At 44.8% G+C, this 24,423-nt stretch overlaps 1 protein-coding gene across 7 annotated transcripts in view; it reads right to left on the bottom strand.

Moving 5' to 3' along the window:
• ATE1 (arginyltransferase 1) overlaps positions 1 to 24,423 on the bottom strand; it is a 53,938-nt gene that overhangs the window by 17,923 nt on the left and 11,592 nt on the right. For 3 of the 7 annotated variants that reach the window (XM_079793618.1, XM_079793620.1, XM_079793616.1), the window contains exons 6-10: positions 23,950 to 24,161; positions 21,973 to 22,101; positions 13,579 to 13,611; positions 6,106 to 6,287; positions 3,454 to 3,553 (exon numbers count right to left, since the gene is read on the bottom strand). In XM_079793618.1, the coding sequence (XP_079649744.1) occupies positions 3,454 to 3,553; positions 6,106 to 6,287; positions 13,579 to 13,611; positions 21,973 to 22,101; positions 23,950 to 24,161 (656 nt within the window). Of the gene's footprint in view, positions 1 to 3,453; positions 3,554 to 6,105; positions 6,288 to 13,578; positions 13,612 to 20,982; positions 21,112 to 21,972; positions 22,102 to 23,949; positions 24,162 to 24,423 lie in introns of all 7 variants that reach the window. The other 4 variants (XM_079793622.1, XM_079793621.1, XM_079793619.1 and 1 more) reach the window with 2 other exon arrangements.

Here is a 24,423-nt window from a genome sequence, read left to right as displayed (position 1 = left end):
CCAGACCATGCATGGCCAGACGTGGAAACTACAGAGAACCCCCGAGGAAGGTTCAGCAATGATCCAGAAAACTGCAGCCAGGCAAGCAGATGACAGCAGGGTCTGACTCAAGGCGCAGACACACCAACACAGGCCGGAGTTTCACAGCCAGACCCCAGGCTCCAGGAGGATAGAGAGTGAGGTGAGGCACACGACTGGAGTCTGAAATGGAATCGTATTTTACAAGAACGAAGAGGAATGCGCTGGCAGAGGAACGGAAGCCACCCGGGCGGAAGGTCCTCCCCGCGGCCCAGGCTCACTGCTTCCCGACATTGCAGCTGAGCCGACACTGACCCTCCGAGATAATGGTGCTGCTCACGATGGCTTCCCTTTAGCTAATGCCACTGATGGAGACAGCAGGCTCTGCAAGGTCCGGCACAAAAATCCCACAGCTGCCTCGCTCTCAGAATGAAGACATAGAAGAGAACTCGTCCAGATGCAGGAAGGAAAGGAGGTCGAGCCGGGAGGGCGAGTCCTGGGGGGGGCGCAGGGGAACTGGCTTCACTCTAACATCAACATGGAGGCAGAACAGCAGCTGGGAAACCAGACGCACCTGCATACGTGCTTCTCCGACAGCTCAGTGTCCACCACGAGCGAGGACGGGCCACACCTCAAAAGCTGTTCCCGCAATGCCCTCCATCCCCAAAGCAGCAGCCAGCACGGTGGTGCCCTCTGTTCTAGGAAAGATACACTGAACGTGGCTGCGAGGGTCAGAGTCACTCAGTCCATTTGGTTATTAGGAAGCTGCGGTTCCTTTTTATTCCCACAAAGCAAGGACAACAGAACGACCTACAGACACGAAAGGCAGACCCCACCTCGCTATGGGAACCGGGAAAGGGAGCATCGCCTTTGGGAAATGCTAGCCTCTGTGCTGTGCTGCGCGCCCAGGCTCAGACGTGCTACAGGTCTCCTGGCACAAACACTTCATCACCTTTCAGTGGCGTGAAGGCCACACGTGAGCCTCCTCCAGCACATTTCAGGCAGTCGGGGGTCCTCCATGAGTTATGGCCGCCCAGGGCATGGATGAGGCCCAGGAACCTCTCTGGTGTGTCACACAGGATACTTTATGTCAACCTGGTCACGTGAACCCAAAGTCACTCTTTCTGACAGCTCCTCTCTGACGGCAGCAGTCACATTACCCACAGTAACCGAGCAACTCCGACCGACGGCAGGGGGCGACCCTTTACCCAAGGCCTCTCAGACCTCGGCACGACGGACATTTTGAGCCAGAGAGTTCTTGGTGGTCAAGGGGTTTTCTGGGTCCGGGACAGGGACAGAGGAGACCTGGCAAGCAGGGACCACATCTGCTCTCACAGCACAGGCCCTCCCCTCCATGGACACTCGGGGATCCCACTCGACAAACAGCTGAGCGCAAGGAGCTACAACGTGCACGCGGAAAGGACAGGAGGCCCCCAGCTGCACCTGCAGGTGAGCGAGTGCCTACCAGATGAGCGATGGCGTCAGAGAGGCATGTCAAGGGCAAGCAAAACAGTGCTCCCAGGCTGCGGACGCTGTGGAGAGAGCAACGAGCTTCCTTCTTCCGGGCAGAGCTCCTCAGTGCTTTTCAGAAGCCCCAGAGGTGACACGGCCATAGACTCACTGATGGCCCAGGACTGTCTTTCAAGGTTAGGAAGCAAGTTCCCTCCACACCAAGCTCTGCCTCATTGTGGGAGGAGATGAGCAGGACGGGAAAATAAGAAACACTGGTTAAATACGCTTTCAATCCCGTTAACATCTACCTTTCATTAATGGGCAAGGATTTTAGGATCTCCGAAGTTGGCAGTTACAGACACCTCATCATAAATCTGATAAACAGAGCCAGTACATGCATTTCAGTTCCTCACTCTCCTCGCGCTGCTAAAAAGACGTGAGCCCCTGCAGACTCTGGGCCCAGGAACCGCACGGAACTTCTCCTCGCTCACATCAGTGACGCAAGCTCAGCACACGAGACCCTGAGGAAAATGCCTTTGACTCTGACGCAGCAAAACCTAAAACTTAACAATTTAAACACACGAGTTTGTGATGAGCATGTGATGTTTCTACCCCCCACTGCCAGCAGGAGGCATCGGAAGCCCTTACTGCAATGCCTCTGTGGTCATGGGCATTAGCTCCAGGAAGGTCCATGCAGCAACTGTGAGGTCATCTGTTCCCTCCGACCGGCAGCAGCGCTGGCACTGCCCGTGTGCCCGTGCTGTTAGACCAGTGGTCGGCAAACTGCGGCTCATGAGCCACATGCGGCTTGAGAGCAGCGGTTTGCCGCTCTGTTGACTAATGAGTTTGCCGACCACTGGGATAGGGGCTTAATCACAAGGAACAACAACAGCCTGTAATTATTGGAATCGAGAGTCTAGGTCAGTGGTTGGCAAACTCATTAGCCAACAGAGCGGCAAACCGAAGCTCGCGAGCCGCAGTTTGCCGAACACTGTGTTAGACCACAGTCAAGCTGAGGCACCGAGTTTAAGGATGATTCATCACAGCTAATTAGCCTTTTGTTTCTTTTCTGACATTTCCGAGCCCTTTCTGCTGTTTCAACCATCTGATGTCTGGCCACGCCATGACACCCACGCCGACTGCCTGCAATCACTGCTAACTCTGGCCACAGACAGATCTGGATAATGAGCTCAGCCAAAACACCGCCTTCAGATCCCAAAGGCCTGGCAGCATTAAAACGAACTAGCCCATAGAGAATATTAAAACACTGGAAAATGCCAGCAAAATCACTATTTCCAAAAGCCTAATGTTTGGATCTCTTAGCATGTTAGTAGCACTACAGGAAATCCCAAGTGGAAATGAACAATTTATAAACTTACTTTGCTTCCAACGCTTATTTCTTGGAACACCACGCATGTACTCAGGAGATAAACTGATTAATATTACACTTACAGTGTTAATAGCAGACAGGGCCACAAAACCCCAACAACACGGCCACAGCTACAAACAAAACCAGCTGCTAGACCAACTCCACACCTGTCCTCTTCCTAAAAATGTCAGCGTTCCCCTTGTTTAAACTTGATGCTGGTGAATTCCTTCAAACCAGTAACGGTTCTAAGGGGATTACTCAGCTTTAATTCTTGTGGCAAAATTATTATACTTTTCCCCAATTTCCTGACTTCTCAACTGATTTTCCCCAGGCTTCATTCAGAAAAAGCATGTAAATTTACCCAGAATAGCTAGGATTTCTACATGGTCAGCAAATTACTGCAGATCAACTACATTAAACAACTATTAAGTCCCTATGGGTAAGGCACTATGCAAGGCGATGAACAGGCTAGACACTATGAAAGGTTGAAGATGCTTAATAATTTGTTGATGTTCATTAGAAATGTACAAGCGACACTATTGTGATGACAAACTACGAAAGCATGAATTTTCATAAACTGGATCTATAGCAGACACGTGTGAAATCAACTTTACCTTATACTTCATCTTGGGACATGAGTGAATGTAGAAACCCATATAGTAATAGCTGAGCTGAGATGCTTTTTCATGAAGTTGCCTAGTGAAAGCAATTTCTCTGTCAAAAGAAGAATAAAGAAGATACAGTTATACCTAGTTCCAACAGTAAAAGTATTATGTAAATTGATGACAAATATTTGATAAAATTTGATACTAAGCTATCAAAAAAAAATCCAAGTGTTGACAGAAGAACTATTTTAAAAACACTGTGAGATGATTTTTAATACAAAGACACCAAAAAAAACCCTCTAAATTCTTTTGAGCAAATGCAACTAAATTCAGGTTTTACACTTTTTTGGGTATAGATAGTGGTTAATCTAAAATTCAAACACCATAAAGTTAAAGAGACCTATTTAGTATGGTTTCTTGTTGTTATTCATTAAGCAGATCAGGTGACCTCACGCTGGCACTGGGTTGGTATCACACTCCAACCTCCTTACCATGACCTACAAGCCCGGCTCCGCTGCCCTCCTCACCGCTGCCAGCCGCCCCTTGCACATCACTGTCCATAGTAGCTGACACCCTAGCTGTAACACCTTCCTCTTTCCTCCACCTCCTCAGGGTATTTGGACTTGCTGCCCTTTCACCTGGACTACTACCCCAGATTTTACATAGCCGCCTCCTTTCCTTCCTTCTGATCCTCAACTGCACCTGCTCAGAGGCCTCAGCCACCATGGTTTATTTGTCACAGCACAGCAGAGGGCCTAGAATTATGTTCCTGGCTTTTGAACCCATAAACAGAACTCAAGTAAGCATCTACTAAACAAATTAATTACATTTCTAAAATACATCTTTAAAAATAAAGCCATGCTCAAGATCGCCAATTCAAACATTTTTTAAATCTGCAGACTAGATTACATTAAAATCTATATTGATTATACATTGAAATACAAAAACCTATATTTATTAAATGATTGGAGGGAAAAGCTACCTGAACAGGTTTCACTGAACTACATTCAAGTCGGTAATAATAGAATTGGAACTTGTGATCTACTGGCGCCGATTTTGCTCTGAAATACCGATCTCCTAGTTCTCTCTCCTCCACAAGCTCAGCGGCTCCACCTCTAGGGCTCTAAGGGAAGGGTGGGCAGGGCTGCACAGGGGGCACCTCCCCACGCTCTCCGGTGCAGGCTCCCTGCTCCCGCCTCAAAGCTCTCTAGAATTTTCCAAAGATACACCAAACAATAAACACATCTCTCTCATTTTGCAGGGAATTATTTACTTACTATCTCAAATGCAGGATTTCTATGTCTCTTAGTTATTGAGACATGGATGGGACTTATTGTATAGGAATAAATATCATTCTTAATATTCATCTGTGATGTCTAGACAAATCCACAGCTATGCACTGTAAAGTGATAGATACAAAAATAAAACAAAAAAAATCGCAATAATTTCAAAGTGTTAACTGATTTCGGTACAAAGAAAGAGTATCTGTTCTGAAATAAACAGAATACGTGTCTCAAGTTAGAAAATGCGATTGCTTCAAATGATCAGTTCCAATTTTAGTGAGATCACCAGGAGTCATAAATATTTTTTAGTTTATATAAAAATGCAATTAAATACCTAAGAAAAGTAAAAGATGATTAGAGATCAGTTGTAAACATGTATAATTATGAATTTGCTATCACTAAGATAAGATGGGTTGAAAATCCCAAGATGGAGAACTTCTTTATATCATGAGCCATTGAAACACACACAAAAACCAACTATGGACCAAATTAAAAAAATAAATCAAATGGTGATTAAAGAAAATGTTAACTCTCTTACTTTCATAAATACAAAAAAAAAAAAACAAAAACAACCCATACGCAATAATAAAAATAATCGCAAAGTACATTTTACCATGATGTAAAAATGTGACCATCAGACAGAGGAACTGGGAAAGTAAAGGAAAAAAAATGACACAATGATACCGAGGGACAAAAAGAGGCTTGAGCTCCCAAACAGAAAAGCTATTCTCAATCCCCCTCCCCACCCCCGTTACATACAGGTACAAGCAAGAATAAAAACGAAACAAGTATTTTCATGGAATAAGGCCCCGATCTCTTTACCTTAGGATAATGCACCGAAGGTATGTGTGCTGTGCTGCACGTATTTGCAGCTGACATACAAGGGAAGTCATTGTCCGATGAGGGGCCTACGTCAAGCCGAGTCTAGGAATCTTGGGCCTAATCTATCTATTTTACATAACTGCATATTTCAATTCATTTGTGCCAGATTCACTTAGCCTTTATAAAAACAATATATACAACACTGATGACAAGAAAAATAAATAAATAATACCACATTTAAGGAACATTAAGTGATTCTGACAGGGGAGCTTAAATAAATGCATAAACTAAACAACAAAAGCATCCCACAAATACAATGACTTCTCATGCACTAGAGCAGCTGGATGGAGACCTTCAAAAGCTTGGGAATTACCATCAGACACTGGCCTCAGCCTAAAAGTGGTGTTTCTAAATACCAACATACTAGTATAAGAGACAACTGTAGCAACAAATTACATGTACTATCACAATAGGATTTCTACTGTTCTGTGATGAAACATAATCAAATGAGGAATTACTGGAAGTTCTATATGACCCTAACAACTGTCAATCTTACCGTAGTGCCGAGTAGACACCCAAGGACAGAAACGAATAATCAGGATCATAGTACAAATACACAGACGACACACAGGAGGGAAGGATGTCAATCACCCCCACCGCGATGATCTTCCCGTCCAGCCAGTACTGCTGGTGAAAGGAGCCATAGCCACAGTCGGGTCCATTCGGGGGATTCTCTGGCTGTGAAAACAGACACACACACACATGAGCAGTTTGTCACCGATATGTACATGGAAGGGTGAGCATACACACATGTATGTACTTGTTCTGTGAGATAAGGCCTAAGAGAAATGACACCCCAGTAGTGACAAGCACACCTAGCACCTATCTCGGTTTCTCCATTCTGCAATAAAAGGAACCATTTCTCTTTGGAGGAAGGCCTGATTCCAGGACTGAGGAAGGAAATGTACAAGATGAGCCTAAAGTATCTTGTAGTGCCAAAAGCAAGGAAGGACTCAAAAAAAGAAAAACAAACTCGATTAATGGAGGCATATCAAAGGGGCCGGGGGGGCAAGTGAGAGAGCTCCAAAGGCCCAAGCTGAAATACTAAAATAAAGTCGTATTGCCCAGCCAGTGTGGCTCAGTGGTTGAGCACTGACCCAGGAACCAAGAGGTCACCTGTTTGAGTACCGGCCGGGGCACATGCCCACGTGTGAAGGAGGCAGCTGATCGATGATTCTCTCTCAGCGATGTTTCTCTCTCTCTATCCCTCTCCTTTCCCCTCTCTCTAAAAATCAATGAAAACCTAAAGGCAGGGGAGCATAACTCCCTACTTAAGTGTGGGCTGCACAGAGCCACTTCCTTCCAAAGAGCACCGTCTGACGGAAAGGGGAAAGTACCTGCACAGGTGATCAAGGTCAACCACAACCAACACGAGGATGCACTGAGGTGCTAGCAGTGTCCGTGATTTCTATAACTTCCACTGCTGTAGTTAACGTGCTGCTTGGGCAATAAACACATCTTAAACTTTTAAGAGCTTCCACCAACTATGATGAATTATGTCAACCCTGGTTTCAGCACTCACTGCCACATCAAGCTTTGCTCTTAACAGTGACTCTTACCTCCCTCGCAGTTTCAAGAGGACAGGTGAACGAACCTGTTTCAGCTGCACCACCTGAACTAACACCAACAGCTGAAAGGCTGAAGTCTAACAAGCTGTTTCCGAAGCTAGAATACTCCCACTGTGCCGTAAGAAAGAAACAAATTCCTGATGTTCTGGCATTTTACAAGAACTGTCTCTCAGAGGTGCGCCCTGAGGCCCACAGGAACGCAGCTCCCTGTCGTGAGAAATGACCGCACCGGAGAGCAGCCCGGCAGTGACCGGAGATGGAAAGGGGGGAGCTGTAATTGTCAGAAACCGCCAAGTCAAACGCTAATGAGGCCGTAACCAGTTTGACTCAGTGGACAGAGCGCTGGCCTGCAGACCGAAATGTCCCGGGTTTGATTCTGGTCAAGGGCACACACCTGTACCTCGGTTGCAGGCTCACCCTCGTTTGGCACTTGCAGGAGGCAATCAATCAATGTGTCTCTCTCACATCGGTGCTTCTGTCTCTCCCCCTCCCTTCCACTCTTTCAAAAAAGAAAAAAAGTCAAAATATCCTCAGGTGAGGATTAACAAAACAAACAAAAAGAGCTAATTAGACAAATTTGTGTACCAGCTTGAAATAGTTTTTAAAATTGCAATTACCTTCTCAGTTTCCAATAACCATTATTTTTCTCATTCCCGCTTTTAATAACCTGCTTCCATTTCGTTTCACTACTTTGAATGAGCAGCTTGCCCTACCACAGGCATCACTGCCCTCTCTCAAAGCACTTCCTGTAGACGCGGGCTGCCTTCCAATTCCTTAGGAAAAGGAAGCCACAGAGCGACCTACTCTGACCCCCGTCCCATCACAGATGAGGAAACCTGAAATCCAGGAGGAGTCAATCAAGCAATACAATCACGAAACCATGGAGTTATAGACAGATCCCAGACAATAATTTAACTTATTTTAAAAGTCTGTTTCTACATTTTAAAAATAGGAATCATCACGCTCAAAGGTAGTTGTAAGAAACAAACGACAATGTACAAACAAAAGCATCCTGCAGATTGGGTCAGTTTTAGCTTTTGGTTTAAGGGTCTGAATGGCACATCCTAAAAGGTTATGTCTATGAAGTTACACCAGTGGCTCATTCATTTAACAGCAAAGTTATTTAAACTAATAACAGCAGTTAGCTTTAATCTCCTCATACATAAGTCAGTGATGTGATAGCAATTATTTAATAGTTTATCTTTCTCATGCCTGCAGTTTATACAGATTTGGATGTGTGAAAGAATAAGCCAAGTTATTTCTCAAAAGTTCCTCATTTCAAGGATTTAGCTGACAACAGGAAAAGTACAATGAAGCTCAGCACCAGCTACACAAAAGGAAACCCGCCTCAAACCCGGGAGATGGCAGGGGCTGTGATTAATGAGCCGGCAGCACACGCCCAGGGCGCTGTGCCGAGTGCCACCAATGTAATAGGCCACTTCAGGCTTCTAGCCCAACCGCTCCCCAAATGAGTGTCTATTCCCTCTGATGAAGTGCACCTGTCTCCTGACCCATCTGCCGCCACGTCCCTCAGTTATGCTTAAAACACACACTTCAGACTCAAAGGGGGAGTCACCCGCCAAGCACTGAGGTGACACTGTGCGGGGTGTGTGTGTGTGTGTGTGTGTGTGTGTGTGTGTGTGAAAGACGGAACAGGGAACGTCTTCAGGGGCTTTAGGAGCAGAGCCTGTGCCCTCCCCTTCCTTCTGCGGCACCGAAAGGCCTCCCCAAACACAGCTGTTCAAGCCGCGATCAGACACCTGGTGCCCTGAACTTCTTTAAACAACAGTTTGTGGAGGCCCCAAAGGTCCTCTTTTTCAGCACGATTAAAAGTCAGCATTGTTTTACAAGAACTTAGTCCCTGTTTTGCCTTTTGTTACTAGTTTCATGAAATACTGTATATGCTAAAATTTGGATGCGTTTTAAAAATAGAAACCCAAAGGTGTGCTAAACGACCATGGCATCAAAATCTACATTATTTAAGAAAAAGAAAAACTAAACTTGAAAATTTGAAGTAGTCTATAGTAAGAAATTTAAAAAATAAGTTTAATTTGGAAACTGCAAACACCAACACTCAGGGTTAACAAGTTTTGTAAAAGTGATTTAAAAATCAAATGCAACCAATTCCTAATTTTCTGGCAATCAGTACACTAAAGAACCAAATTAAACAAAACTGTAAAATAAAGAAGCTAATTATAGTACATTCATATGAGCAACTGTTATGTAATAATTAAAAACTATTCTTACCAAGACTTTTTAGTAACATGAACATTTCTCCAAGTTAAGTAAGAATACAACACTGTAAAATGGAAAATACGATCCCCATCATATGAAAAATTACTGGGTGTCTTTCAATGCAGGTCTGGCCACACACAGCTACATAAGTTAACTAACATTTAAGAAAATTTAAAATTCGGTTCCTAACAAGCTCAGTAGCTATGTATGACCACTAGCGACATACATGTTTGAGACAGTGCAGATGGAGAACATTTCCACACAGCCGAGCTTTGGTTTAGACTGTTTATATCCTATATAATAAATAGGTAATATGCAAATTGACCCACACGTCCTCACAAGATGGCTGCCTATGACCAGACCAGCAAGGGGGTTAGCGAGGGACAACCAAATGACTGAACAGGCTGGCTGTGTGGGGCGACCAGGCAGGCGGGGGTGGGGGGGGGACCAGTTGGGGGCGACCAGGCTGGCAGAGGGGGACAGTAAGAGGTGACCAGGCCAGCAGAGATAGGCAGTTAGGGGCAATCAGGCCAGCAGGGAGGGGGCAGTTAGGGGCAACCAGGCAGGCAGGTGAGCAATTAGGAGCCAGTGGTCCAGGATTGTGAGAGGGATGTGCAACTGCCAGTTTAGGCCCCTTCCCAGCAGTCGGACATCCCCCAAGGGGTCCCGGACTGGAGAGGGTGCAGGCTGGGCTGAGGGGACCCCCACGCCCTGCATGAATTTCATGCACCGGGCCTCTAGTTTAATATAAAATCAATAGCAGTGGATTCAAGCGGGCCATCTTGCTATTTGTTTTCTAGCTGTCTCACCTGTTCTCTGTTCAGCTTTCCTTCTTTTCCCAGACCCTCTGAGAGACTGGAAATGTGTTCTCGTTGCTGTCTTCACTACTGGATTGTGAACTGTATCTCCTTTTTCTTTTTCTAAGGCTGCTTGCTCTAGGGCAGTGGTTCCCTCTGCCCTCCCCTTCCGCCCCCCCCCCCGCCCCCGGGCCAGGACATTTGGTTCCAGCTCAGACGGAGGGTGCTCCTGGCATCGGTGTGGGTAGGAGACAGGAGTGTTGCTCAGGAGAGCACCCACAACAAAGACGGAACCGACCCGCCCACAGTGCTGAGGCTGGGAAAGCTTGCTCTAGCGTTTACAGAATCCGTCTCCAACTCATCACTGTCTTCCTTCCAATAAGTGACATCACCTCCTGTGCCACGAGTCTCAGAGCAGTGTCATCATGCACTCCTGCCTGCCGCTGCTGCCCGCTCACACAAGCAGCTGTGATACTGACCTTACCTCACCTACCTCTCCAGGCTCAATGTGCTTCATAAGCAAATGGGGAATATCTACCTCATAGACACGTTGTGAGAACTGAAACAAGGGAAGCAGAGAGCTTAGCACAGTACCCACACAGTCGGTGCCAACTTCTTTTAAGTTATAGTAACTGCAACTGAAGACTTTAATTGATCTGAAATGAAGGGCTGGAAGGACCCCTCTGAAGAGAAGCCCCAGAGCCGGCAGTCACACACAGTTCAGTTCCTTCCAGAGGCCCCTCTGTGGCTGTCACCTCCAGAATGGTGCTGAGACTGCCCCTACCGCACCGGCTGGCAGGGCTTGGCTCAGAGGAGAATTTCAAGAATCTCTCGGCCTCTGATATATAATCCCTTTACTTACTTACACTTAATTGAAGACATCTGTAGGTGGTGCCACACAAAATGTAATTCAGATTTAGAAACGTCAATAAAAACGTCTGTAAGGGAGAGGCCCGGTGTAAACCTAGCAGGGAGCGCACATCGGCAGCCACAGAGCCACACAAAACTGGGACTAGAATGGAAATATGTTGCCTGACTTGACGAGGTGATAAAAGCTCTTTTCCCATAAAGCGTAATGAGCTCTATTAGTCCTCAGCTCACAGGAACGTGAAGGGTCAGCCCCACAGAGGGAAGTAACGAAGCTCCACACATGGCTCCACTCAAGCGGCAGCGGATCCCATTACTGATGGAGTTACTACCCAGACAATCTCATCAGCTCACGTGGCAGGTAACTGTTTAGGACTTGCAACAAAGGGACATGGTTCATTCAGAGCAGCTTTTGTGGACAAAGTGAAATTTAGTCTCCTTCATTTCCACCAACTGCAAGTCTCATGTATTTCAGTTTCTACCAGAATTATTTTTCTTTTATTCAAAACTAGGGTCTCTTGGCCTGGCCTGCAGGGATCGGGCCGAAACCGGCTCTCTGACATCCCCCAAGATTGCAGGAGGGCATAGGCCAGGCCAAGGGACCCCATCGGTGCATGACTGGGGCTGGGGAGGGACCACAGGATGGCTCCAGGATGTGTCTGGCCCATCTTGCCCAGTCCCCATCAGCCAGACTCCAGCAGCAAGCTAACCTACTGGTTGGAGCATCTGCCCCCTGATGGTCAGTGCGCATCATAGCAACTGGTCGAACAGTCGGACACTTAGCACCCTAGGCTTTTATATATATAGATTAGGCAAGGTGTCTCTTCTACAGCTAAACCATAAGCTTAATGGCAAAATCGAACATTTAGAGACTCCCAACTTTCTCCTGCCTTAGCTTTGCTTGGGCTCTCAGGCTCTGCAGGGCCAAGGAGCCGAGTCCTGAGCTCAATGACTGGAGACTAAGAGGAGCTGGAGACTGGGGGGAGTTGAAGACTGAGGGGAGATGGAGATGGGGGGGAAGCTGGAGACTGAGGAGAAGCTGGAGACTGGGAGGGGGGGGAGCTGGAGACTGAGGGAGGGGGGGAGGTAGCAGCCAATAACTTGTCATCAGGTAGCCCCTGGGAAATTCCAGGCTAAAACAATATCAACAGAAAGCCCTCAACCACTTCCCAAATACGTTAAGGAAAAAAAGAGCACGTTGGCCATGTTAAATTTTTATTTTTCCCCCTCCCTCATGTCCATAGGTCCAGTCAGAAATAGATCACTTTAGCTAAGGCAAAGTACATCTCCAATCATTAAGTGGAAAAAGCAAATCACACAGAAAATGACAGAAATCGTCACTGAGCTTCAATCTTGATCCTTTCCCTTGTTTTCACCAAAGATGACAGCTTCCACCCTGAAGCCGTGTCACCATGGGCGAGAGGCACTGAAAGCACGCGTGCTTGGTGCAGCTCCAGGTGTGCGGCTGGTGCGCTCCACGTCCCACCTGCACCTAGGAACCCGGAGACGAAGACGACAGATCCCGAGGCTGAGGGGCTACAACCCAGCTGGGGAGTCAGAGTATCGCCCACACTGGGATACAAACGTGAAACCTGCTGAGCTTCTAGCTGCCAGAATATGGGTGACACCTGCTCCTCTCAGCCTCAGCCCCACCAACTCTTTCCTCGGTGCTCCTGTGCACGACACCGAGACTGAGCCAGGAAGCAAGGAAAGCAGGCTCTTCTCGCTGGCCTGGAGCGGCCCGAGACGCTGGGGTTGGCCAGGTGGCCAGGAAGTGAAGGCATGACTTCGAACCCACAACGGCTCTAAATCCAAGCGTCTCTACACTCTCAGCCACCTCCCTTTCTATTTTTTTCCCAGTCTCACGCATCTCCTGCAAGTTATTCCGTATCAGCTGCAGCTCACAATGACTCCTTGGTTCCCTGAATAGCTAAATTTTTTCTTTATCTCACCATTTTATCACTAGCTTCTCAGTTCTCATCTGCAGAACCGCCGTGAGGACTAAACGAGAATGTGAACGAGGCACCTAGAGTAGGGCCTAAGGACAAGAACAGCTCAGTCACAGGTGAGTCCTCAGTCACAGGAAGTCCTTTGCTCTTCCCTAATCAACCCACAGATTTTCTAAAGCTCTAACCAAATGAAGCGTCCCTGATGTCAGCCTCTGCCTAGGCTTCTCCAGCTCGTTAACACCTCCGCAGTTCAGAGAAAATAAGGCTGATGTTAAAAGTTACGGGAGCGAGAGATACAATACTGTTCTTTACAACGAAGGATTGATTTCACTCTGCTTATTAAAGTAGATGATGTACTTAAAAAGAAGCAATGGCCTGTTATGAAGGTGAATAGCTCTGTAAGTTATCGAAATTCTTATCAAGAAAGTCTGCATTCATCTCGTTTCTGTTACTGAAGAATGAATGTGTCACAACAAAAGGATCAAGTAAGTGATCCGTGCCCCACACAAGATGTCCATCGGCGATGCTAGTGCTCAGGTCGGTGTAAACTTACCTCCAACGGTGAGGTGCAAAGGAATCCTGTGAACTGCAGTCACATTTGAATAGAATCAGGTTCATCCAGTAAATGAGCAGCAAAAGAGAACAGAAAAGGAAAACTTATTACACACATTTTCATCAAGAGCACTTCAAGTAACCCCAACATCTACGTATAACATCAAGGCCTCATACATAGCATAGCCATCCAGAGCACAGCGAAGGTCAGTGTGGCCCACAGTGGGCATCTGACTACTTGAATTACATTAAGTAAAACTTTTTTAAAGAATCTGTATAAAAACAAGTCAGTCCTAAAGTATTTCTTCAAAGTTTCACTTCACAACGCTGTATAAGAAAGCGCCCGCTCGAAGGGAAGAGCCAGCGTCTGCCTGACCCAAGTCAAGTAAACGCCAGGCAAAGGACAAGGTCTAAATCAGGAGGAAGGGAGAAGAGAGAAATAAAGTCCAGAGCAAAAGAGGAGGTTGGATTTGATTGAATCCCAGAAGCTCTGGGTTTAGGAGAGGCAAAAAGCAATCCAACATTTTATAATAGTCCCATTTACATGAAATATTCATAATAGGAAATCTCTAGAGACAGAAAGCGGATGAGGGTTGCCTGGGGAGGGGGGTCTGCTAATGGGTAATGAAAATGTTTTAAAATTAGATGATGGTGGTAAAATCATTGATTGTACACCTTAGGGGTGAAATCTGTAGTATGTGAATGATATCTCAAGCTAATAAATAAAAGCTCCCCTCCACCCCCACCAGTTTTGCTCAGTGGATAGAGCACTGGCTTGCGGACTGAACGGTTCCCGGTTCAATTCCGGTCAAGGGCACATGCCTGGGTTGTGGGCTCGATCTCCAGTAGGGGGCGAGCAGGAGGCAGCCGATCAATGACTCTCATCACTGATGTTTCTATCTCTTTCCCTCTCCCTTCCTCTCTGACATCAGTACAACTATATCCCGTCCCCAAAACAGGCTGGGTGAGCCCAAGTGACAGAGGGCAGGTACGGCTCCACTCGGTGACAGTTACCCTGTTCAGCGCTCCTCCCCCAGCCACACGCATATCTTTCCTCTCTGCTCTTTTCTGACGCGCACAGAAGCTTACAGAATCTCACCTGAAACTAAGAATGCTGCCTCCCAGCATTTAAACAACGACGCATAAATTTTGGGGGAGGCTGTCATGCACAAATGACAAAGCAAAGTGCAGGTTTGCTCTGAGCCCAGGACTCCACCTACCTCATACATATTCATAATGGTAATTCATGTTTTCTTAGATGTCCTTACAAAATCAACATTTCAAACCCCTTGAGTTACAATAATGATGAAATACCCAAGTAGCATAAACTCTTGATCTTTCTAAATGCAAATTAACTACGTGCACAGTGAGTTAGGCCTGCTCCCAAGCCCTGCTGGACCCCCCCATAGCCAGCACTCACAGGGAACACAAATGATTTTATTTTCTCTTAGAGATACACACAGAAATGTTGCACAATGAAATTACATGATGTCTGGGATTTTCTTAAAAATCACTGACGGGTCAGGAGGGAAGTAATGGGGTGAGTGTGTAGACAAAACAAGACTGGTCATTATATTATACTAGTGAGGACAGGAGATGAGTACTTGAGAATTCATTATACGAATCTCTCTACTGTGCGAATGTTTCAAGTTTCCATAATAAAGTTTAAAAAACTGTATCATGTGGTGAAGGCAGGGGCGGGCTAGAAAGGGTCAATGGTGAAAAAAAGGGGGCATCTGTAATACTTTCAACAATAAAGACAAAAATAAATTTAAAATAAAATTTTAAAAAACCTGTATCAGACACTTCCTCCCCCAAATACTCAAATAAATATTGCTGAAATATTACTAGTACACACCAAAGCCACGTAATTAACTAATATCCTACAGGCTCTCGATGCCAGGGAATACCAAAATACAGAGACAAAAGAATGTTTTCTTAAATTGTATCAATATGCAATTCGATTATATTAACTGTTAAGAGAACTTTCTGAAAGTGCAAGGTATAACAAAATTTTAAATTCTCATAATGCTGATATGAAACAAGTCATTCTACTGAAATTTAAAGTGCAAGCTTTGTTGTTTTGGGTCCTTTTTACAGTAGCCCAACATGAGACAGACTGACTGCACACTTATAGGTACCGCTTACACACTTGGTCAGACTAGCTCCAAGCAAGACCACACATCTCCACAGCACAACAGGTCCAGGTATTGCCAATAGCTGTTAATATTATTAGTAGTATTTTATCATTTTTAATATGAATGCAAACCTATGAAAAGAACTTTTAAAAAGTATTTTAACATTCGTTAGCTAAAATGTGCAAAGGATGATGTCTTATCTATGTGTCCCCAAAACCTACCATACTGACGAAACATGCTAGGAATTAAATGTTTACACAATTGGTTGAATAGAAGAATCACACTCATCCATAGCCAAGGGGAAAGAAATATGGGAGCCATTTTAAAAATAAAATTTTGAACTATTTCTAAAGTGTCACAGAAAAGCTTTTACATATGTGTGTGTAAATATGTTTATATACACATATATACCTACAGCTTATATTTATAGACCTACACAAATATATTCCTATTTTTACACATTCTTAAAGACAGAATTAAGCTCGGGGTAAATAATCATGTATGTTAATACATATTCTTGTTTAACTACCAACTGGAAGAAAATCGACTGCTTTTTCATCATGCAAGCAGCTCCCTAAAATTATCTGGCGTGTTAAATGAATTACCACAGCAAACCACAAGCTCTCCTTGTTTGGACTAGCCATCAACAGGCAGCACTGTTCACTTGTCAAGTCCTTCGGAGGAGGCCATAAAGCACGAGGTCCTCAGATTTAATGGGAAAAGCAGACCTAAATTACAGGAGCTCACGACCCAAGGCGCTCGCGACAAGGTGATTCCTATCACGTGAGCTTTGCACGCACTAAACGGTGCTCACTCGTTGGAGGTGGATTTCTCAACACTCAGGAAATTAAAGCAGCTTTCACTTATAGAAAAACAACGTCAAGAGCTTCTGACTTCCTTTGAATGTTCCTTTTGCTTCATGTCCCACGTTTCAAGAACACAGTTTTCTTTCTGAGTAGTTTTCCGTTGGCTGCGACTTCTCTCCAGCTGCTTCTTAGGAACCGTCAACTCAGCGGTGGGTCCTCCCCACGAGTTCCTGAGCCCCTCTTCAGGCACCGTCCCAGGCACTCTGCCGGGCACCGTGCCTTTCTTCTGACTCTAGCAGAGTATTTTCACAAGTTGGTGTAATAGCTACAGGTTATGGGAATCTGACCTAGTGATTTCTTCAAAAGCAAGAACCGCCATCACCAGAGCACAAATCCAGAAACATCCTCAGTTCCTTTGTCTCCAGCTCCAAATAAAGCCGTTGAAAAATACACATATAAATCTTCCCCGAATGATACCTTTTATAGGTTTTATGTGATATAAAAGTAACTTAAAGACTAAAATTACAGCCCTGACTGGTTTGGCTCAGTGAATAGAGCGTCGGCCTGCAGACTGAAGAGTCCCAGGTTTGATTCCAGTCAAGGGCATGTACCTTGGTTGCGAGCATATCCCCTGTGGGGGGTGTGCAGGAGGCAGCTGATTGGTGTTTCTCTCTCATCGATGTTTCTGGCTCTCTATCCCTCTCCCTTCCTCTCTGTAAAAAATAAATAAAATAAAAAAGACTAAAATTACATGCTGATGAACTACACACAATGGTTTGAAATATTACTTTTTTCCTTTGAAAGGACTAATTCTAATTTAATATTAAAAATTTAAACATATGTAATCTTTTCATTCAAACAAATATTTGAAATAAGACAGAAAAACAAAACACCAAAGAAAAATATAATTCTGATTGCAAATGTTGGCTGGTGGCCCTGACCTGCCGCCTCCCCATGGTGGTCTTCTGCATCCTAGCAGCCAACGTGTAGCCAATCATTGTTAGCCAAGCTCCTTCCTTTATTCAATCTTTACAACCAACTCACGTTTCCCACAGGAACCTGACGGGAGGCAGCAGTGGGAGCTGAGAGCGAAGGCAGGGTGCCTACAGAGTGCACACTGCCACCCTGCCACCCTGGATGGCCTCAGCCTTCAGGTCATGTTCTCACCCAAAGCGTACAAGGCTGTAAACCTAACGAGCATGTTTGGTGTCGTCTCCATACCACTCCGTCTAAATGATTTAGCACTGGGCACACCTATCTTCATGCAGGTGGTTAATCAACAATCAACATTCATTTCATGCCAAACATTCCACTTCATTCTCTCATTATTCAGCTTTCGAGAAACAACACAGGTATGTGCATATTAATATATTAGTTGTTACATTATGTTACTAGAGGCCCGGTGCATGAGACTTGTGCACTGAGGGTAGGGGAGGTCCCCTCAGCCTGGCCTGCACCCTCTCACAATCAGGGACCCCTCGCTCCTTACCACCCTCCTGCTCGCTGCTCCTTAGCACTGCCTCAGAGGCGGGAGAGGCTCCCACCACCACCCCTGCGCTCACTGCCATGAGCCTGGCTTCTGGCCGAGCAGTGCTCCCCCTGTAGGAGCACACTGACCACCAGGGGGCAGCTCCTGCATTGAGCATCTGCCCCCTTGTGGTCAGTATGCATCATAGCAACCAGTTGTTCACTGTTCAATTTGCATATTAGGCTTTTACTATATAGGATACGTTCATGCGAGGTCAGTTATCAAGCTACTCTAGAACTTCAGACATTCAAACTAAAAGTTGATAAAGGTTGATGAAAAGCATTCCCTGGTGCTTTTACCCCGTCACACAAGGACCCCTCCACTTCCGTTACCTGGTGCTCGTTTCCAGGACAACTACTAGCACCAGCGTGCTCCCTGCACCTGCCCTCCTCCTCCTCAACCCATTCCTGCCAACCACCATCTCTACTCACTCTCTATGCCAACTGCTAATGACAATCTCTGACCACCCCGCCACCCCAAAGGGCCCCACTAGAGCAGATATCTCGACTGCTGACTCACATGCTGCCTACCGAAGGCTTCTCCAACAGTACCTGGCACACACTATGTGCTCAATACATATCTTAACAAACACGTTAAGAGACCACAAGGTAGAGAGCGAAAGCGCTAAAACTAGACAAACTAACAACTGACATCAAAAAGAGAAAGGAAAGAGGCTGAAAGAGTCAATTAGAGAAAAAGGCAGTCATCTGCGGGCACCATCAGAGTCAGTCCTGCTCAGCACTGGGAGGAGGCAGAGGACTGCCATGCATTCGTGAAGGACTGTCACTGCACATGAGTTGAGAACATAAAATCTTGGCAATGAAGACGTTCCAATTACCTGGAAAACCTGCTTATGTTGAACATCTCACTCACTGGCGTCAGATCTTCTATAGACGTTGTTTAGGCCACTGTAACTTCGCCACACGGTAAAATGTGGCCCAGGATAAGGCACTTAAATTTGGAGGCACTACTCTGCTATTGCTCCCCCATGTTATCTTGGACAAATCGCCTAATTCTCCAAATAGGGGAAAGTCAATCTACACTACCACTAAGTTCCCTTTGTCTCTAATGTATGATGCTATGCTTTATGATCTGAGACGAGTTTCTAGAAACTACTGACCAAAATAAACTTTAAGGAAAAACGTTCCCAGTGCTATTTAACACAAACTCTTTTGCATCTCCCCCCAAATTAACATTATGCTAAGAATACAATAGAGCCTCTACTCTAACTTATTTAAGTGATTCAAAAGCTTTGGTAATTTAACTATTAGTAAATGTCTCACACACCTTAAGACAGATTACAATATGAAAGTACCCTGACTTAGAAGTTGCTCATAAAAAGTGAGTTTTTTAATTGAATTAAACCAATAATTGCCTAAGCCCTCTACTTTATTCAGCTAAGTTAGCCCTGGCCTTAAAAAAATATATGAAAAATATTTCAAAATGCTCAGAGCTTGCCTTCATTGTATGAGTTAGGTATTGATAAAATAGTGCATGCCTATGCACATGACTGGTTTGTCTGCATACCTGAAGGAACTGTCAGTCTGATACAGCGGTAACTTCTACACGTAAGCTATTCTTTTCATATACACAGAGTAAGACTACTAAGAGGGGAAGTGAAGCTGAAAGCATCTGTAAGTTAGATTCCAAAAAATATTAAATCTGTCACAAGCAACCAGTCACCTGTAATTATCATATTCAACGCCTCAATGCAATCTCCTTGTACCCAACGGCAGAAGGAAAGCATTTATCCTCCTTCCCAGGATGTAAACACAGGGCTGTATCCCATACTGGCAGGGCTGACCGGGATCAAAACGCAGACCTGTTCTGGAGCCAGGGCGCCACCTGCTGGCTGGAGCCATGCACAACCCAGTATTCCATTAGCTCCTGTGTTTCTCCTCCAGGTCTGGCCTTTTCATGACCACATTCACTGTCTGACCACATATGCCTAATGTAAGACAGCCTTCCCCTGAACAAGCACCCCTGAGGCGTGCAGATCTCCTTATCTGCATCGCTCACAAGAAGTGCTCTGAACTCCTGTAGCAAACAGTTTCCACGAAGGCACGGGAGCCTGGAATAACCTCAATCCCGGTAGGAACATCTGCAGCAGTGACACCTCCTCACACAGAGGGTTGCTAGGTAGCTCACAGGTTTGATGTTGCCTATCAGTGAGCCCCAATTTACTATCTTGTCTAGAAAAGATCCTGCTCATGAAGCAAGGGTGTCCCTCAGAGAGAAAGGAGCCAGAGAGCAGCGGCATGAGGGGCTGCAGGCCATAGGAGCAGAGAGCTACTCAGCACCCCCAAGAATTGTTACCCACTGCCAACAGCAGTCCAAAAATATCAAATGGGAAGTCCCAGAAATAAACAGTTCGTAGGTGTTAACACAGCACACCACTCTGGGCGTGTGAGGAGATCTCCTGCCATGCCGTTCCGCCCACCCAGGATACCAATCACCCGTGTCCAGCGTATCCAGGCATACATGCTCCTCCCTTGGTTACCAGAAAGACCAAGCTCACATAACTTTATTGCATTCACTGTTACACTGCACCACGTTACTGTTAGTCACTGCTGTCCATCTCCTCTGTGCCTGATCTACAGATTAAACTTTGCACAGGCATGTGCAGGAAGAACATGGCACAGACAGGATTTGGGGCACGAAGACTGGCGGTAACGGGCACGCAGTGACGTCTGATGACAACAGATACACACACTGCATTCCGGTTCCCGGGCAGAACACCGCGTAAGAACACATCCTTTTCCCGGAGGATTTAAAATGTCGACATGTAGAACGTATTTTCATAATATTCAGTATCACACACTGAAAGCAGAGAGTATTCTACACTCCACTTAACAGATAAAGAGGCATAAGAAAGTTCTATTACTTCTTCACACACAAGCCCATCACATAGGAAAACGTTTAACAAAGGGTACCTCGGTCTTCCCACACTCCTCGGGCGGATCCTGGTGTATGGCCATTTGATACTTGACATATAAAGAAAACGACTGGCTGAGGGACGACTTGAACTCTGGGTCCTCAAAGGAGACAGGTACTAACCTCACCTTCAGAGCAAGGAAGATACAAGCAAACGCTATTGAAACACCGCCGCCTGATGACGCGCTTCTGAAGGTGAGGCCAAGTAAGATCTCCGCAATTCCCCTTCCAAAGCTCAGCACTGGGTTCTCCAGGAAATGAGTGACCTTGGGAGGGTGACGGCATAGAACCTGAAGCACTAACTTCACACTAACAAAGGCCAAGACATGGATCTTCCTCTGTTTTGGGTTTCCCTCGACCCACCTACGTAGTTTTCTGCACGCCCTGGAGTCAATGTGGCTGCTGATGGCCATGGCCGCTCCTTTTGTCACCACAAGGTAAGTGCTGTAAGCCTTTTCCTCTTCCAGATTTTTCCTGGGTAATTTGATTTATGTAGTTATAAGCAATGAGGACTTTTGTTCAAATACTCTATCTTACTTTTCTAACTCTCCTCAGTTGAGTCTGGGCAGGATATTAACAGAGTAAGGCAGCTGCTATGAATGAACACTTCTACATGTGACTTGAAAATGGGGAGAGCGTATTAACCTGTTGTGCAAAGTGTGCCTACCATAAAATGCAAAGGTTTTTTGCATTTTTCTCAAATATTTTTACTTAGACCTCTATTATTTTTAGATAAATGCATCTAAACAGTGATTTTAATTAAAGATCATTCATTTTGTGTGTTCCTTTTCCACTTTGAAATCACACGACTGGCTCTAGGCACAATTTGCACTTTCAGAATGTCCGTCAATCCAGTTCTGTCTCTTTGCAGATATGCTGCAAACAGAATATAAATAAAATGCACCACAAGTAAACCGAGAGTTCATACAGGGACATCGAGTGGAAGGGAGAGTTCCGTATGCACAGAACATTACGCTTGGCCTGCTGACCTGGCTGACAGTTGGTTCATCAGGTGAGTGGTTGTGAATAACCATCTGGTATCGTTTATAGACCTGGTACGACTCCAGCATTGTGGCTTTGAACTGAGAACTTGGTGGAGATGATCTCACCACCCTCACCTTCAGAAGGAGTTAAAAACAATATCCATTAATTCATGTGCTTATTTCATGGAATATGCATTAACAGTTACTCCCACCCAAAAAGAACCAAATGCTCCAATACAAACATTAATGCATAAATATGTAATAGTTTAACATTAAAAATCTACCAGTTAGTAAATAAATGTAAAAAGTTATTTCTCCAATGTACAGGCTCGTTAAGAAGGCAGAGGACGCTGTCTCAATTCTAAGACTAGCTGAAGTCGATGACCCATTATGGAAGCTGCTCTCTTGTAAACGACAGGGTACTTCTGACACTCAGGGTACAAACACAAACACACACTCTTCCATCCTAGCTGTGTGCAACTCACCTGCGGTTAGTCAGCCAGAAATTCTGGAAATGTGAATATATTTTTTGGACACACTGATGAGCCGTTGCTAATGCTAAACTTACCACCTTTTTTATGAATGTAAGAGACAACAGAGTGCTCCTATTTTATAACATGGCTAAGAATGCGGACTCTGACTCAGATTCCCTTCACTCAAATCTTAACGTCACCGTCGTGCTCAATATACAAGTTAACCTGTGTAACTTAGATTACTCATATGTAAAATGAGGAAGAGTTAAAAACAGTAATTGCAAGCAGTAATAGCTAACATTTATTTTAATATTAATTAGTTACTAACCAGTCAAAATGGGTTAGCAGAACAAGATAGTAAAACAGAAAATCAAAAGCAATCTAATAAAAAGGCCTATGTCACGTAGGCCCTGAGAAGTAATTCTTCTACGAAGAAAGCGTGACAGTGGACAGCAGGTCTCTATCCGTCCGGGGGGCCATTACATTAAAAAGCAAAAGCTGCCTACTGTAAACAGCTAGGTTAGATGTGCCTGGTGCCCTGAATACCTTACTATTTATGATCAAAAGGTAAATGACTCCTCATAAAATGTTTAAAGTAGTGTGTTAATTCCTTTCTTACAAGTTGGGAAGGAGAAAGTCAAGAACAAAATCAGAGTGGCCCAGGAAGTATGAGTCAAAGCTGCTAAAAGGTACACCTGACAACATATTGTCCTAAGGTTTACATTACACTGTGTTAAAGTTAGCTTTTAATATCAAATGTTCCGTGATAAGAAATGTTCTTAGGTGACATTAAACTATAAACTCAAAGGATGAGCAATTACTAATCATGTATGAGAACATGACAGTATCATCATGGCTATTGTTTTAGAAAACAAGGTATAAATACCAAACGAATACTGAAAAATCTAGACTTAATCTGGAATGTAAATCAATTTGGGAAAAATAACAGGAACACTCTAAAAGTATTTCTATCATGCTAATCTGGCTGGGGGAAAGTAACGAGAAGTTTATTATAGTAGAACGACTGAGTACTGCTTCGTTGTGCTCTAACTGCTGGCCTGCACAGGTGATGCTGCTGCTTGACCAAGATCAGGAGGACAGAACAGCGACAACAGTGACGCGCCGCGTGTGACCTCTTCTCCTTCACTATCTAAACCAAAACTGCCAAAAATGAAATTTAAGTAGATGGGTTTTTTTTTTGCTTTTTTCACTTTAACTACTAAATTTCAATAAAAGTATACAGAAAGCCAGAGATTTTACGCAGCAAAACATGCAAAAACCTGGATTTGCTTTGTTAACTTTAGTCAAACTGCCTGTTTTTTTAAATCTTAAGTTTCTCTCAAGTAGCAGCTGACTTAGTAAACACAAATGCTACTCCATCCAATCCACTTTAATTTCCCAGTTTAAACAACATATCAATGGATTAATATAACCTCAAGTGAAAATATACAAGGTACTCAACAAAAAAACAAATACAGCAAAACAAAACATTGTATGTTCTCCAAAGTACCTCTAACTTATGTGACGAATCCTCTGGTAAAGATTCAAAAATTAACTCTTCCAGCGACTTGGGCTGGTTGGGTTTGGTCTTTGGTTCCCGTGGAGCCTGGAAGCCCTCAGGCCCCCCGGCCGGGCTCTGCTGCATGAGCTTTAACCTCTTCCTCTCCTTCCGGATTTCCTTTGCTTTCCGACATGGAGGCTTGCTCAAATCTGCCCCTTTGCCTAAAAAGAATTTCAGAATATTAGACCAATCACATTTGACTCTGGAAATGTTTTTTCAAGTCTCAAAGACTCCTGAGAGATCCAGCTGTCAGGTGAGCTTCAGGGCAGGTGTCTGAGAGGGTCCTGGTATGGAACCGAAAGTCAATCTTAAAATCCTACCTTGGAAGCAAGAACTGCTGGAGAAGGTAAAGAGGCACAGAACTTTCTAGACAGCTCTTATTGTTGAAAACCTCTCTCTTTAAAAAATGTTTACTTCCTTTCT

This window comes from Cnephaeus nilssonii (assembly GCF_951640355.1).
Source record: "Cnephaeus nilssonii genome assembly, chromosome: 16".
Taxonomy (NCBI): Eukaryota; Metazoa; Chordata; class Mammalia; order Chiroptera; family Vespertilionidae; genus Cnephaeus; species Cnephaeus nilssonii.
This window is presented reverse-complemented; position numbering and strand designations above follow the sequence as displayed.